The sequence below is a fragment of the Vigna unguiculata genome, chromosome 11 (genome assembly GCF_004118075.2).
Source record: "Vigna unguiculata cultivar IT97K-499-35 chromosome 11, ASM411807v1, whole genome shotgun sequence".
In the NCBI taxonomy this organism is placed as follows: domain Eukaryota; kingdom Viridiplantae; phylum Streptophyta; class Magnoliopsida; order Fabales; family Fabaceae; genus Vigna; species Vigna unguiculata.
The window spans coordinates 32,764,086-32,780,310 of record NC_040289.1 but is presented as its reverse complement, the minus strand read 5'-3'; the positions used below and the strand labels follow the sequence as shown (position 1 = coordinate 32,780,310).

At 30.4% G+C, this 16,225-nt stretch overlaps 2 protein-coding genes across 2 annotated transcripts; both read left to right on the top strand.

Annotated features, from left to right (window-relative positions):
* The first annotated feature begins 4,415 nt into the window (after nucleotides 1-4,415).
* On the top strand, nucleotides 4,416-6,016 carry LOC114170479 (E3 ubiquitin-protein ligase PUB23-like). Its single transcript, XM_028055966.1, has one exon. It carries the CDS (start codon nucleotides 4,536-4,538, stop codon nucleotides 5,736-5,738), a length of 1,203 nt encoding a protein of 400 aa, XP_027911767.1. The 5' UTR covers nucleotides 4,416-4,535; the 3' UTR covers nucleotides 5,739-6,016.
* A 7,653-nt stretch (nucleotides 6,017-13,669) lies between these two features.
* On the top strand, nucleotides 13,670-16,023 carry LOC114168224 (protein FAF-like, chloroplastic). The gene is made up of 2 exons (XM_028052970.1): nucleotides 13,670-13,769; nucleotides 14,148-16,023. Exon 2 carries the CDS (start codon nucleotides 14,200-14,202, stop codon nucleotides 15,763-15,765), a length of 1,566 nt encoding a protein of 521 aa, XP_027908771.1. The 5' UTR covers nucleotides 13,670-13,769; nucleotides 14,148-14,199; the 3' UTR covers nucleotides 15,766-16,023.
* Nucleotides 16,024-16,225: the final 202 nt, after the last annotated feature.

Genomic DNA, 16,225 nt, shown 5'->3' with positions numbered 1-16,225 from the left:
TGCTAGGACATAATTCCACTGCCACGTGGTGGTGCCTCATTATGCGTATCCGGATAGTCAAGTCTTGGGGGTCTTAAATGATTTTGGTAATCCACGTGTGAATGTCTGCTATTCATGTTTGACTTTGAGATTGCATGTTGACTGTTGTGATATAAGATTTCTTTACACTAGCTTACCCTGTTTGCTTGTTTGGTTGTCTTGTATGTGGCTCTTCTCTTATTGCGATGATAATCAATTCTATTGATGTGAGCAGATGGGAGAACCTCTGGTATTGGTGATGATGATAGGAATGATACAACTTGATGAACTGGACGAGTATTAGGCCCACCATGAGGCTCATCGCTGAAGAATTTATTTGCTATGTTTTTCTTGTTTGTACAAGACCTAGTACTATTAGTTCACTAGTGTATTTTGTTTTAGACCGTGTGAGACCTCCTTTATATTTTATGAATATGTTGGAATACAAAGTACTTCATATCCTAAATCTTCGTAGTAAATATTATGTATGTAACATTTTTATTAAATGGGATTTACCTATTTATTCGACATTACGCTTTTACATAAAAATAATAAATAATAAGTATATATATAACAAATCATACGACCACACTAAAAAGCCAAAAAATAACTAATTATATATAATAATTAAAATATCTAAAAATTAAACAATTAGTTATATATGTGTGAACTGTGTGTGAATTGTGTTGATGCCTTCAGAATTTCCGAGTGACAGCAATCCGCCATATATGAAATAAATGCTTTCCCATTTTTCGTTGCACTTTTTGACTGTTTCTAATCTCTTACCATACTTTCACTGTCGGTTTTCAGTGTCATGTACCCATCAAAGCGCGTCAGATACTTACAGAAAGTTTTTCTAATAAAATATATATATATAATGATGCCTGTATATTTTATTTTATTTTATTTTTTAAAGAAAAATAGATTAAACAAAAAGTCGTTTCATTTAATTGGGATACATAAATTATTATCTCTCCCAATTCTTCATATATATATATATATATATATATATATATATATATATATATATTTTTTTTTTTTTTCATTGGCTCATGCTATCAGAAAATTATCAACATGTAAAGTATTTTATACAATTTGTAGTACAAGCAAGAATAAACATATATACGGATAAAATTTCAAACAAAACATTTATAGTCTTATATTAGCGGAATCACATGCGAATGTAATTTTTTTAATTTAAAATAAAAATGATTTCAATGATAAAATAAAATAAAAAATTGAACACAAACAGAAAATTCCCTTTTTATATAGTTATATCTTAAAACTTAGTTATTAGTTCTCAAATGAATTATAGTCTATTGGTATATATATGAAAAACAAATAAAGTAATACGAGAACAAATTTATAGTACTTTAGAAAAATATATTAAAAATGATGTTAAAATAATACAAAAAAAAATTACATGCGAATGGAAAATAAAACTCTCTAAAAAATAAAAAATAATCCTTGAATATTACTGGCTCTAATATTAGACCTCACCAATTAAAAATTAATTTTTAACATTAAAATATTATATAAGAAAATTTTAAGGGGCTCAGAAAGTAGTATTAAAATACTATAAACATGTTTAAAATACTAACAACAACAATAATAACAATTTTTTTATTGATATCAATAATACAACTGAAAGAAGTATTTTGTACCTCTATATATTTTAAGAAAAATATATTATTAATAATAAGTGATATATATTATATTATATAGGTAATACTAGCACAAATATAAAAGTAAAAATAACAATATATTGATACAATAACATTTTAAAATAATACAATAATACAAATACCAATAAAAAGAAAATATTATTTGTGCCAGCATATTAAAATAATATCACTTTTGATAAAAACTTTCAAAAAATTTATATATTTTTCTGATGGTGTAATGTAAGTGGAGATAATCATATTGAGTCTACATTTCTCTCAACGGTAACAATAATTTGTTAGTATAGTAAAAATATTTATGTTTAATTAACTTTTTTATCTTTATTTTTGTCCAAAAATTTTAAATTGGTCTTCTAATTTTTTAAAGTTTTAATTTTATTTTAATTTTAAAAAAATTGATACAATTTGATATTTTTATTAAATTTTTTGAAATAAATTAATGATTTTTTATCAAAATTTGCACTATGGTTATGTTACTTATATTAATAACCCAAATCATTTTTTATTAACCATTTCAATTTTGATGAAATTTTTTTGTCCATTTCAAAATATTTAACAAAAAAATCAAGATACAACATTTTTAAATAAAAATAAAGAAAAAAATAATTAAACCAAATATATAATATAACAAACTTATGAAATAAGAAATATAAGTGCTGTTGTAGATAGAAAAGTCCGCAGTCAAACCCACTTTATTTATTTGTTTATTTTGAACATCTGGGTCTCTTTGACTTAAATTTGTTGCTATTCGGACAACTCACACATTTATTATTTTTATTTGTTTCTTTTTTTCCATGATTAAATATCCTGAGAAATTATTGTATTACCATCTGCCAACATCCCAATCTGTGTAATTTTCCTAGAAAAAGTACCTTAAATTTAAAAACATTACGAGATTGACAAGTACAAACCAAATCATCACCAACAACAACTACAAATATCATAGATGCAATTCCAACGACACAACCCTCAACATTGTCTTATCTGTTTTTTTTTTTTCTCAGAAAAACAACGACAAGATTCTCCAAAAGCAAAAAATTATATTTCTCGTCATTTAAAAGAGCTTTTTAGTCTAATTTAATTTTAAAAAAAAAGTTTGTAAGATAAAATTTAACACTAATATATAAATTATTTATACAAATTATTTGATATCACTATTAAGGCTCGACATTTATAAATTTTATACTTTCTATACATCAGTTAAAATTGAAAAAAAGTAATAATTAAAATAGAAGTCAAAATAGGGTTTAATTGCAATTGCAATTTGCAACGGAAGCTGGTATAGTAATAAAGAAAAATGGAAGGTCTTTATATTTGATCATTTAATATGCTATCTCCCACGTACCCAAACCTAAAGCTCTTAACTTGTTCACCATCACCATCTCTTCCTTTTAATTTCCATGTGTTGACCTTATCATTCACAACAACTTGTATAAACTATTCCTACCTTATCTACCACTCTCTTTTTTCTCACTACGTGTCTTCAACATATGCTACATATATTAAAAAATGCTAATACAATATTTTGCATTCTTTTTATTATTTTTATCGTTGGATAAAGTCTCTTGAGTACATTATTAAATGTTGATATGGAGAATAAGTGAATAGATATAACAACAAATTTAATCTAATGACAAAAAATGTTTTCTTGCAATTTCTACTCTTTAACTATAAAATAAAGTTTGTATAAATTAGAGTTATTAAAACAGGTAGAGGACTCATTTATTATAGTGTTTTAGCTTTATTATTTTTCCTATAATCTATTTTTTTTCTAATAATGAAAATTGATCTAAATTTCAAATTAGTGAAATGATTATGAAAAAAAAAAAACATAATATTAAATGCATTGAGATTTTGGTTTTGATTTTAAGAATAAAGAAATAAGGAAGAAGGAGCAATGGAAAGGAGAGGATTCGTCGTGGATCATGTATATTTCTTCCATCCATTTTTTTTTTTTATAATTATGTTGGTTGTTGTTCGACTGTGTTAAGATGTTTGTTTTAACCTTTTTTTTTATAATTAATTGATGACTAACCACGAACACTCACGTAAATCAGATTCTTTGGTAAGCTAAATTTAATTTCGGACCATTTTAAAATTTATAACTTTTTTAATCTAACTAGTATCTATGGTGTGCCAAATTGGTTTAAGTTTTAGCTTATGAAGTTCTACTTACTTTAATACTATAATATTAATGAATCCATCTATTGATAAAATAAATATTAAAGAACTATATATTTATGTTTATTTTATATTATTGCCTTAAATAGTGAGTTAGTTTCGATAAGGGGAGTGATGCGAAAATCTTGATTTATCAAACACACTTTTTTATTCTCTTTTCAAATATTGTGTGCTAAAATTTACTCATGAATTTCAACTAAATGGGACCATTAAATATATATATATGTATATATTATTTACGCCTTTTCATGAATTTTAATAATAATAATAAATACGTTATTCTAATTTAGTCGGTATTTTTGAACTTAAGTTTAGAGTACATAACATTAATTAATTTTTTTTATCTTTTTCCTTGTTTATAAATAGTCTTCCTTAACTCAAACAACATTATTTTGTTATAAAAAATAATGTGACATGTTGAAATTGTAATCATAAAATTGAAAATATATTAAAACGTGAATTCTTATACTTTAGAGTTGATACAATATATTTATAGTATTCATCTTATTTTGTAGCTAATTTATGGCTGTCATTTATTTCTTGTTCTTTTCTCTGACTCCTCCATAATAGAATTCAAAGGAAGACCAAAAAAGCTAACACTATTTGTTTCATGTCATTTCTTTTTAGTTGGAACTGAGTTGAATCCAACTAACCATGGATGAAATGGAGGTTCCTGCACTTTTCCTGTGTCCAGTTTCTTTGCAGCTTATGAGAGAACCCGTGACAGTGTGCACAGGAATCACATACGACAGAGAAAACATAGAGCGATGGTTATTTTCATGCAAGAACAACAAAACCTGCCCTGTCACTAGGCAATCACTGTCACACACAGATCTTACTCCAAACCACACTCTCCGACGTTTGATCCAAGCATGGTGCGACCACAATGTCTGTCTCGGACATGAAACCTTTTCATCTCCAAACCCAACAACCATTGACCAAACCGAGATTGTCAAACTTCTCTTAGAGGCAAAGAAGTTCCCGGAAAAACAGCTCAAGTGTCTCAGTAGGCTTCAATGTATTGCTCTCGAAAGTGAAAGTAGCAAAATCTGTTTGGAGTCTGCTGGGGCAATCGATTTCTTGGCTTCCACCATGATGATAAACTCAACTGGTATGAGTGAAGCAGCTATAGAAATCATGTTTCACCTAAACCCTTCTGAATCTCAGCTTAAAAACCTGATGAACAACGAAGGGATTCAGTTTGTTGAGTCTTTGGTTCATGTGTTGAAGCTTGGAAAGCACCAATCTCGAGGTTATACAACTTTGCTATTGAAGTCAGCATTTAAGGTGGCTAGCCCAACCCAATTGAACAATGCCACCCGAGAAGTGTTTGTGGAGATAGTTAGAGTGTTGAGGGATCAGATTTCAATGGAGGCTTCAAAGGCAGCTTTGAAGCTTCTGGTTGAGTTGTGTTCATGGGGCAGGAACAAGATCAAAGCAGTTGAGAGTGGTGGGGTTTTAGTCCTCGTTGAGCTACTTCTTGAGGTGTCTGAGAGGAGAGCATGTGAACTCATGTTGATAGCTTTGGAGAAACTATGTGGTTGTGCAGAAGGAAGGGCTGAATTGGTGAACCATGGAGCTGGATTTGCTGTTGTGGCAAAGAAAATTCTGAGGGTTTCACAAGTGGCAAGTGATAGAGGGGTCAAAATTTTGAGCTCCATTTGTAGGTATTCAGCCACCCCTAGAGTTCTTCATGAAATGCTGCTGTTTGGGGCTGTGTCAAAGTTGTGTTTGGTGCTTCAAGTGGAGGGTTGTTTCAAGGCCAAAGAAAGGGCAAGGGAGACACTCAAATTGCACTCTCTGGTTTGGAGGAACTCTACATGCATTCCTCTTCCTTTGCTTGCATCTTATCCATGATCTAATGGATCATTTCATATCGTATCATAGGCTTTGTCATTATCAACGTCAAAGTATTGAAATATGTTTGTTGTTGTCCCTGATCTTTTCTAACACTTTATTGTGGAATTATGTATATGTCAATGAACCTCTCAAGTGCTGTGAATGGAAAATGAATCGCAGTATCCATGTTTGTGAACATGAAGCTCAAGAACTGTAATTAAGTTTTCATTGGATTGTCATGTGCATTCTTTCATATGCATTGACCCACAGAAAAGGTGAGATTGATTTTGGTTGGTTGTGCTGAGCTTTTAGCTGAACATGATGTTTCAATATTGAAGTATTAGTTTTACCTAATCCACTTCGTAGTGATATAAAGACAAAGAGCCATTGATGTAAGCTTAAAATCAATTTTGTTGCTTGAGCTACTTTTGGAAACACCTATGAACATATTTTTAAATTATTTTAAATATTATTTTTAAAGTAATTATTACAAAAAAAATTGTTTTCAATTATATCATAATTTTTATATATATATATATATATATATATATATATATATATATATATATATATATATATATATATATTACAAACAATATTTAATCATGTTAATCATGTTAATGTATTTTAATTAAATTCTTAACGTTATTATAATTTTGGTTTACGTTGGCTTATCTTGATCTTCAGCTAGATTGAGTAACGTTGACATGCAGCTTGGGACGACCATTCTCGACCTTCAACCCAAGTCGACCCATCTCGAAATTCAACCTGGGTTGGTCCAAGTGGACCTTCGACTTGAGTTGGGTTGACTAGTCTCTTCCTTCAACGTAGGTTCCACCAATCTTGACCTTCGACCTAAACAAGTTGTCTTGAACTTCGGCGTTAGCCGACCCATCTCAACCATCGATATAATTCGACCCATCTCGACCATCGATATAATTCGACCCATCTCCACCTTCAGTCCGGACAAACCTATATCAAATTTCTGCTAAGGGTGGGGCAAAATATGGGTTGGGGACCGACTCGGCCGAATTTAGCTAAATTTCAAACGAGGCAAAGTCGACCAAATTTAAGTCAAAATCGATTTTATCGAAATTTGATCAAGCCCAACTAGGTCGAATTTGTCCGAACTTCCCTTATATGTACTAAGCCGAATTCAAGAAAATTTTGGACAAGACAAACTCGACTGCATTTTGGTCGGGGCTTAATCGACTAAACTTTGTTGAATTTAAATAGGAGCCGGCTTAGTAGAAATTCAGACGGACCCGAATTGGCTGAATTTTTGTGTGGGCCAGCTGAAATTTGGTTAGGGCTGACTTAGCTTAATTATACCGAATTTTGGCCAGGGTTGACTCGACATAATTTTGACGAATTTTGACCAGAGAAAACTAAATTGAAATTCGACTCAGTTGAAATTCGGTAGGACCAATTTAGTTGAATTTCGGTTGAGACCGATTTTTTTGAATTTCGGTCGAGATCGACTCTGTTGAATTTTAGTTGAATTTTGCTTAGAGCCAAATCATCTGAAACTCGGTCGGGACCAAATAGGTTGAATTTAGCCAAAATTCAACGGATTTATGGGTTTTGATCCTTATATGGTAGTCCACTTTTTCATTTCTACCTAATACCACTTATACCACTTGTTAGGTTTTTCGAGAGAGAAGGTTCACTAAAGACTTTTGATACAGGGACTTGCACTTGTCTGAGCTAGTTTTAACCATCAACCATCGATTCTGTTACCACTTGTTAGGTTTTTCGAGGGGAGGAGGTTCACTAGGGAGATATAACAACAATTAGACCTGCGCCCAACAACATAAAACATTGACACCACTCTCAATCCAAAACTTTCAGACAATGAGTTTATGAGTTTTCATCCTTATATGGTGCTCAACTTTCTCATTTCTATTCAATATGGGATTTAGACTCACACTTGAATTTTTAATAGAGATCAATTCTTTTAGTAAGCAAAACCTAGGTAATTAATGTTAATGACCAATTTAAAGATCAATTCATACTAGAAATTATTCTAGTTACCAATTTAGAGACCAATTATAATTTTTGAAACTATTTTAGTTACCAATAATTTTTAGTTTATAAATTAATATCTAAATTGGTCACTACACTGACTAATTATTTTTTATCACTAAAATTGATGATCAATTATTTTTTTTTTCATAATGTTTATTTTAGGTTATGAATTAAAAGTGAAAGCTTACAGTTAACATATTATATATATATATATATATATATATATATATATATATAAACATATTAGTATTAATTTTGAATTTACATAAAAAAATATTATCCGATCATCTTTCATTAGCTGCTGAATCTAAGTTTACACGCATAAGACAAATGATATCATGAAATTATTAGTGTTTCTGTGACCTATTTTCTTCGGCACAGCTTCGTAATGGAAGTGTATATAACCCACTTGCTTTTTGCAGCTTCAAGGATAATGCGTATTAATTTTTTAGGTTGAGATTGAGATTATCAAAATACCTTACTAAAAGTCACATAGTTAATGAGGATATAATTAGCGTAAGATCCAAATTTAAATAAATTTAAAAAATAATGATATTTTGAGATACTTTTAATTTACCATTTTGATCACTCTTTAGTTATAATATTATACTATTTAAAAAATATATTAAAATAAATAATTAAAAAGTTATAAAATTAATAAATTAAAAATAAGTTAAAGAAATTATCAAAATATCATTATCTTTTCTTATCGATAGTACCACTTACATTTGACTAAATTACTAAAAAAACGCAATTACCATACTTGTTCACCAAATTTTCCACATAATTTAATATTCAATTAACTATCCGTCAAGAATATTAGAGTTGTTAACGTATTACTCACGACGTTAAAAAATGTCAACTACTTAATATTTCGCTTCAATAACTATTTAATATTTAAACATGAATGAAATCAGATGAAGATACTCAATGTTTTTTTTTTTTATTTCAATTCTTAGAGTATTAGAATAAAATATAATTAAATGTTATATATAATCAATTATTTAGCTTTTAAATATTTTAATTTATTTTGTTATTATATATAGTTATCACTTTTATATAAATAATATATTTTGATTTGATAAATTTATTTTATCTTTTTGTGTTTTAATATGGTATAAAAAAGATCTTTTTGCATTCATTTCAATAATATATCTAACTATAATTTATTTTAATATAAAATAAATTAAATAGTCCTCTTTAAAATAAATTAAATTGTCCTCTACTTTTATCCAATTCTAAACTCTTAACACTAAAATGTTTAAAATAGTTAAGAATACTAGCTAGGGTTCCATGAATAATCAATAAACTTAATGAAGTCAACTCTTGATCTCAACTTTCCCATCAATATGATATCATAAATTGGTAATGTTGATGATAAACATGATGATTTGGCCTTCTTGGCATAATGAATGGCCAGAATAGAGTCAACCCAATAGGTTGCAAAATATTCAACTAAAAAACACATGGTCAAAGAGTTTACGTTTGACCAAACTTCACATGTTATTGGATTAAGCATACAATAACTAGGGCCCAAACCAGGGGAAGAACGAGTCACAAGTTGAAACCCAACATATGGTGAAAATTTGAAAGAAATAAACGACTTTTTTTTTTGTAATTAGAGAGAAAAATGTTTTTTTGATAGATTTGATCATAGTATCAAAAATAATAAAATGATCATTATTATATGTATGATCTGGACCAACCCAACTGATACTTTAATTTTAGATGACTCGATTTATCTCTTGATTCAGACTAATTTGACTCAATTTAATCTTAAATTATCTTATCTAGACTTGGATGCATCTTAATTTTAAATTTTTAAAATCCAAAAAATTATCCAATCTAAATACAATCCAAATCTAATTAAATTGATTTGATCTAAAATTAAAAAATATAATTTTGAATTAGGAAGAAATCCCTTTAAATAGACTAATAAATTATAACTTACGAATTTAATTTCACAATTTATACTTTTCTCACCCTTAATAAATTGAATGCAATAAAGTGCACAATAATTGCAATTCGGGGGACATAAGATTGAGCTGGCTCATCATTTTACTTAAGCTCGAAGGTATTTTCTATTGTTAAAAATGAGTTAAGCATTATTAAAAAAAGAAAGAGAATATAAGATAATAGTTACTTAAAAAAATAGCATTTTATAAATAGAAAATGATACTATGATTTTTTACTCTCTGATGTATCCCTAATGTGGCTTAGTATGGATCATTACTTAATGTATCACCAGTGGCGGAACTTGAACCCAAATTTTAGGGAGGCCAAATTATATTTTTTATATTTAAATTATTTTTTTATATTAAAAAAAATTACTTCCTCACATTATTTTCTCTATTCAAAACAAGCACATATGATAATAAAATCCAAAAAAATATGATAATAATATATATAAAAGTGTAACGTAAAGTTTATTATCAACAATCATATATTAAAAAAAAGCAAAAGTTACTATAGGTAAATTTTAAAAACTTGAATAATTGAATCAGAAATGAAGTTTGTTGTAATATCCCTTGCAATATAGATTATCATAGTCCTTGTTATAAAAACTTTTAAAACCTATAAAAAAAACACTCAAAAAAAGATAAAACATGTTGATGAAAATCAACTCAATGTCAATTAGAATTCGATGAAAATCAACTCAATTACATGTAACAATGAAAACATTTGAGTCAGGTCGTCCACTTGATTTTTTACTAAAAAGATAGCACGATAAACAATACGCAACATCTTTTAATAGCAAATAACGAATACTCTAACCATGAAGGAAATAAACTAAACCATGTGTATTGATATCTTCTTGGATAACCATCTTTACTAGACAACGGATAGTTTTCTAGATACATTTGATATAGACCCCATTTTAGATAAGTCCTTCGTACCTTATCAATTTGATTTGGTGGGTATTGCCAAGTTTGAGGACGTTTACCTGATAGGAACTTTAGATAGTTTTTTTTTCATTTTCTTCAATTTTTGGATTATCGTGAAGTTTTTTCAAGTTTAGATGATGTAAATGCATTTTTTTCATCTTCATCACAAACATCCATCTTGTAAAAAGAATCAATTCTTCTACTCTTTATCATAATTTTTCTAATATAAATTTGTCACCTCTCACCTATTTAGGAAAAAATAAAATTATGAATACCCCAAATTAAATATCAAAACCAAGACTCAATATATTAAGAAAATTAACACCTTCTAAATAATTAGCTTCCTTTATCTTAAAGTAGATTCCTAATATTGTTCTTCCCCTATACAACTTCAAAAGCTAAAACATCTCTATCTACACAAAGAGAGTTTGATCAACAATTAGAGCATGACTTTATAATTATAAAGATATGCCTAGAGCGTAGAAAAGTCACATACAAGAGGAAAACATACTGTTTCGAAAAAAAAAGGGTAAAAAATAAACTTACTCAAAAGAAAGAATTGTTCAGTCCAAAATGTTCCTTAACTTTTCAATTTTGTTGTAATGTCGTTTGATTTTGAAAATAATAAGAGATTGATGATAAAAAATGGAATAGAAAGAAGAACAGAAAAAGAGATGGAAGTACCGAAGATAAAGAAATCAAATAAAGAAGTAAAATAAATTACAAAAGAGAAGGAAAACCTGATTTTTAAATTTAAATAAAACTTTTAAAAATTAAATTATATAAATAATATAATAATATATAAATATATTTTTAAAATATATATATAACAAAAAAAAATTTTGAGAGAGCCGTGGTTCTCCACTGTCTGTCAGACTTAAATCTCACTCCTGTATATCATTGTTATTTTTTTCTTTAAAAGAATCAATAATTCATAATAATAAACTATGTGAGAGAATAAATAATGAAAGTAAAAAATAGTTATAATATATTTTTCTTTATAAATTTTGTTGTCCGTAGACATGATGCATGAAAATCGTCCAACCGACAGGTTTTACGGAATTAATTTAGACAGTGAGCCTAGATACAAAGAATTTCTGTTAATATCCCAAACAGTATGACAACCAACCTTAATGGGCCAACCATAGAAGACAAGTATCCACTCACAAATCTCTATGTTTGCTTCCCCCACCACCCCATCCATATCTTTCACAACTTTCCACCCTTCTCAAATTTACTCACACTATTATGCCACACTCCTTTTCTTTTCTTTTATTCAATAGATTAGATATAAATAAATAAATATAGAATTTAGTCCCTAAAATAAAAGTTTGACACGTTGAAAATAAAAGTTATTTAAAGTTGGACGATGATGATTAATTCCCGTTTAACGTGAAATGGATGAATGTTTGGGTTGATTGAGATTTTTGTGTGGAGTGAATGAAAGAAGAGATTTTGTAAGATTTTGGCGAGGACAACTAGTTATTTAATCCACCAACATAGAACGTAAGAAGGGTATATAGTATTGAACGAAATTTTCCGTATATAATATTGGATGGAAAATAGAGCAGCACGTGTAGATAATGTTTTGTTGGAGCCACTAATTTTTGTTCGCTGCTGTTTATTTTTCCCTTCTTTTCAATAATTTGACGAATTTATAAAAATAGTATTATACGAACTAGGGTTGGGTAGCTAAATGAAGTATATGTTTTTACCCCAAAAAGAAAAAAACACTGAAAAGGGTTTGATGAGCATTCATTCTTAATGTCGGCCACCTTTTTGGATAAAGCTGTGGAAATACAACAAATAGAATTGTCGTACGTAAGCTAAATATTAGTCAATCCATGCCATTACCATGCCACTAACATTAACATTAACATTAACATTAACATTATTTCTTTCACATGTTGCTTCTTTCAGGTTGTTAACAAAAGTGGTCGTAGTCTAACGTAAATGAGTGGACGTACGTATATATCCTTGCATGTTAAACTTTTCAGTGACATATATTCTATTTCTATATATATTCCTCCAACCAAATATATCATGTCATATACATCATGCATATGCATGCATGCATTCATGAATGATTCCTCCACTCACATACATCTCTTTCTTTCATCAACTTTGGTACATGTATAACTCACCAACTTAACTGTCACCTATTCAGTTATACATATTTTAAGTTTAATTCGATTCTGGTTGTCTACGTTTCAAATTATAAAATATATATTTTTTTAATTTTACAAAATAGGAAGGATAAGAAATAGCAATTTCAAAACAGGAAATAAAAACAAGCTTCTTCTTTTTATGTATACTGAATAATACTTTTAAAAATTATAAAGAAAAGGGGTATAGCCATGAATTTTGTGAAACATCATAATTTTGCAGCTAGCCTTTGTGGTAAAAGTAATTGATGTTTAAGTTTTATATATATCCACGCATAAGAAAAATTCCGCGGAAGTTTTATCATCAATGTGTATTCTCTTCAAAAGACTAGGATGAAGCATTGTCACTTTCTATTTTTATTCCAATAGAAAATGAAAAAAGGAATAAAGAAAGTATATGGTTAAAGTTTACATAAAATTTCATTCCCACCTTAGTCAAAAATCATATTTATTATTTAAATACCAAAAATATTGTAATAAATTGTTGAAATAAAGAGGAAAATATTATAAAACAAGAAAAATTAAGGAATTTTATTAATTGAAAAATTATCTTTTTAACAAAAAAGTCTTAAAAGTTGAAAGCGTTATTATGAGGCAATATATTTTTTGGGGGCCACTGGCTTTAAAAGATCCGGCCTTTCTAGCGGGCCGATGATCCACCGTATGTCCTGTAAAATTTGTAGAATATTTTTCTTAGAATATAACTTTATTCATCAAATTATAAAAATACTAAGCTTATTTTAATAACATCTTAATTAATTTCCAATCTACTCAAACTATACAAATTGTTACTTAAATTATTCTAAGTAACACTTCTAAAATATTCTCATTCCCCTCCCTATAAATACCCTCATTCTCCCCTTCCTCCATTCTTATCATCAACCACAAACCAAACCATACCATTCAATTCCTCTCACACTGGTCTCTCTCAAGAGACCTCTGTTGGAAGCTGTTGCCTTGCTTCCTTCAAGGTATATTTTCTTAATTCAATTCTTGTACAAAATTTAGATACAATTTTTTTACTGATTTTTTGTTGTCTTTTCTAGTTAGATTAAGATAAAATTACATTTCTGATAAGAAAACAAAACCAGAATCACTTAGAAAAATGTATCTAAGTTTTGTGCATGTATTTTCCCTACACCTCATTTATAACCTGTGTTTTCCAAAACCTCATGCACGTTACCTATTTGACTCCACTTTGAATCTTGAAAACTCTTGTATTGAAACACTTGTGACTCACTTCACTACTTTATTTATGGTTATCGTCACGTACACTTCTAGGGGAGTGTTTATGATGTTGTTATTGCTACTTGGCGTTTTGTTCTAAATTTTGTGACTTTTATGTGCAGCTAGCTAAGTAAGAAGCACTTTATATTGCACACGTCAGCACCTTCTATTGCCATGACCAACAACGACAACATCAACAATGTCAACGACAAGCTCCAAGGCCAAAGCATGTTATATTCCTCTGCTTCTTCTTCTTCTTCCTCTGTGAGGAGAGAAGAAGATACCATGATGCAGAAGCAGGGTATCATCACCATTTTGGACTCAAACGCTAACACAATTTCTTCTGCTTCTTCTCTGCGAAGAACTCTCTCAGCAGACATGTCCTCAAAGAATTGGCTCTCTCAAACTATTGCTCCTTCCCAAGAACTCCTGCATGCCAAAACCATTGGTGACTCGGAAGATGATGAGAGCAATAACAAGGAGCTTGACGATGAAGCCGAAAGAGAGAGGCTCGAGATTTGGAGTTCCATCCAACGGAACAAGAAGGAGGAACAAGAGAAATCAGCGTCATTTGATACGTGGAGCTCAATCATTTCCCTGAAAGGGAAAGATGAAATCTCGAAATCTCTTCCTGCGTCACCTTATGTTCACCCTCTCGTGAAAAGGTCCAAGAGTTGTTTGAGCGAGAAGAGCCTCCAAATCTGCACTGAGAGTCTCGGATCCGAGACCGGCTCTGATGGGTTGTTGTTCTCTTCTTACTCTTCTTCTGAGACAGGGGATGCAGAGGAAGAAGAGAAAGTTGTAGAACCAACAATCCAAGAAGAAGAAGAAGAAGAAGAGATGAACAATTATGCTTCAGTGGTGGCTACAAAGAAGGCTTTGCCACCAACACGTGCTTTCCCTCCACCACTCCCTTCACTTCACATGCGTTCACGCCGCGACAATGGAAGGTTGGTTCTAGAAGCTGTTTCTGTTCCTTCTCATAACAATTTCAGCATTCAGCGCCAAGGTGGTCGCCTTGTCCTCTCTTTCTCCAATCACCAAGAGGAGGAGGAGGAAGAAGAAGAGAATGACGGTTCTCCGGAGCAAGAATACCTCGGACGGTTGGAGATTGAGGAAGAAGAGTACTCTTTTGGGACGAAATCACGAGTATCTTCCACTGGATTCAATTCTGGCTTCATGGAATATGAGAGTGTAATGGAGAAAGGACGCTTACTGTCTGGTGGGGTGACAACAAGTAGTGTTCAAGGGTTGGCTTTGATGATGAATAATAAGAATAAGCCAATCGGGGCAGTAAACAGGAATCCAAAGTGGTCGGAGAAGTTCAGTGAGATGACCAATTTTAATGATGTTAATGCGGCACAATCACTGCCTCCGAGGCCTAGGGTGGCGAGGTTGATTCCATCAGCACCAGCAGTGGCTGCAGCTGCAGCTGCAGCTTCTCTCAATTTGAATGCCTATGAGTACTATTGGAGGACTAACTCTGCTCCATCAAAAGGTACCAGTGTTAAACTTGACCCACTTGACCAAAACAAAAAACATCATCCCAATCATCAAGAGAACACGAAGAACAAGGTTGTTGTCTCGAGGGACATGAACAAGATGGTCCCAAGGGAGCAACAACAGGTGTTGGTTCTAAGAGGGAAAAATGGTGATTACTTGGTTCACAATCTGAAGAGTTGCAAGGATTCTAGAAGGTCGTTTCTGTTCTGGGAACCCTATTGCATTGCCACCTCTTGAATCCGTCACAAACAACTAATTAATCCAGAATCCATTGCTGAAAACACTATTTATTGCTTCACCATCATTTTATCTCTACCTGGTTCCAGTCTTGGCGGGAGCTGTTTAGTGTTGTCAAATAAAGGAAAAGGGAGTGGGAGAAAAGGATAGTGAGAGAGAGAGAGAGAGAGAAGAGAAAAATACTTTATTTGTGTTGTAAGATAAGAAATGACTTGAACAGTGTTATCATATATATATAATACTATTTATCTGTCTGTATTTGCTATTGGCTAATCGTTTAATACATACATAAAGTAATCTTAGTTCATCTTTGACTTGGTCGATTGTCTGTCTTGTCTTGCTCTAAAGCTACTGATTTTTTTTAGAAAGTAAAGATTATATAGTAAATAGCTGTGGGAATAATTTAGATTTTTTGTTTCTTAACACAGAAAGGAACTGAAAGATGGCATGGTAATTACAA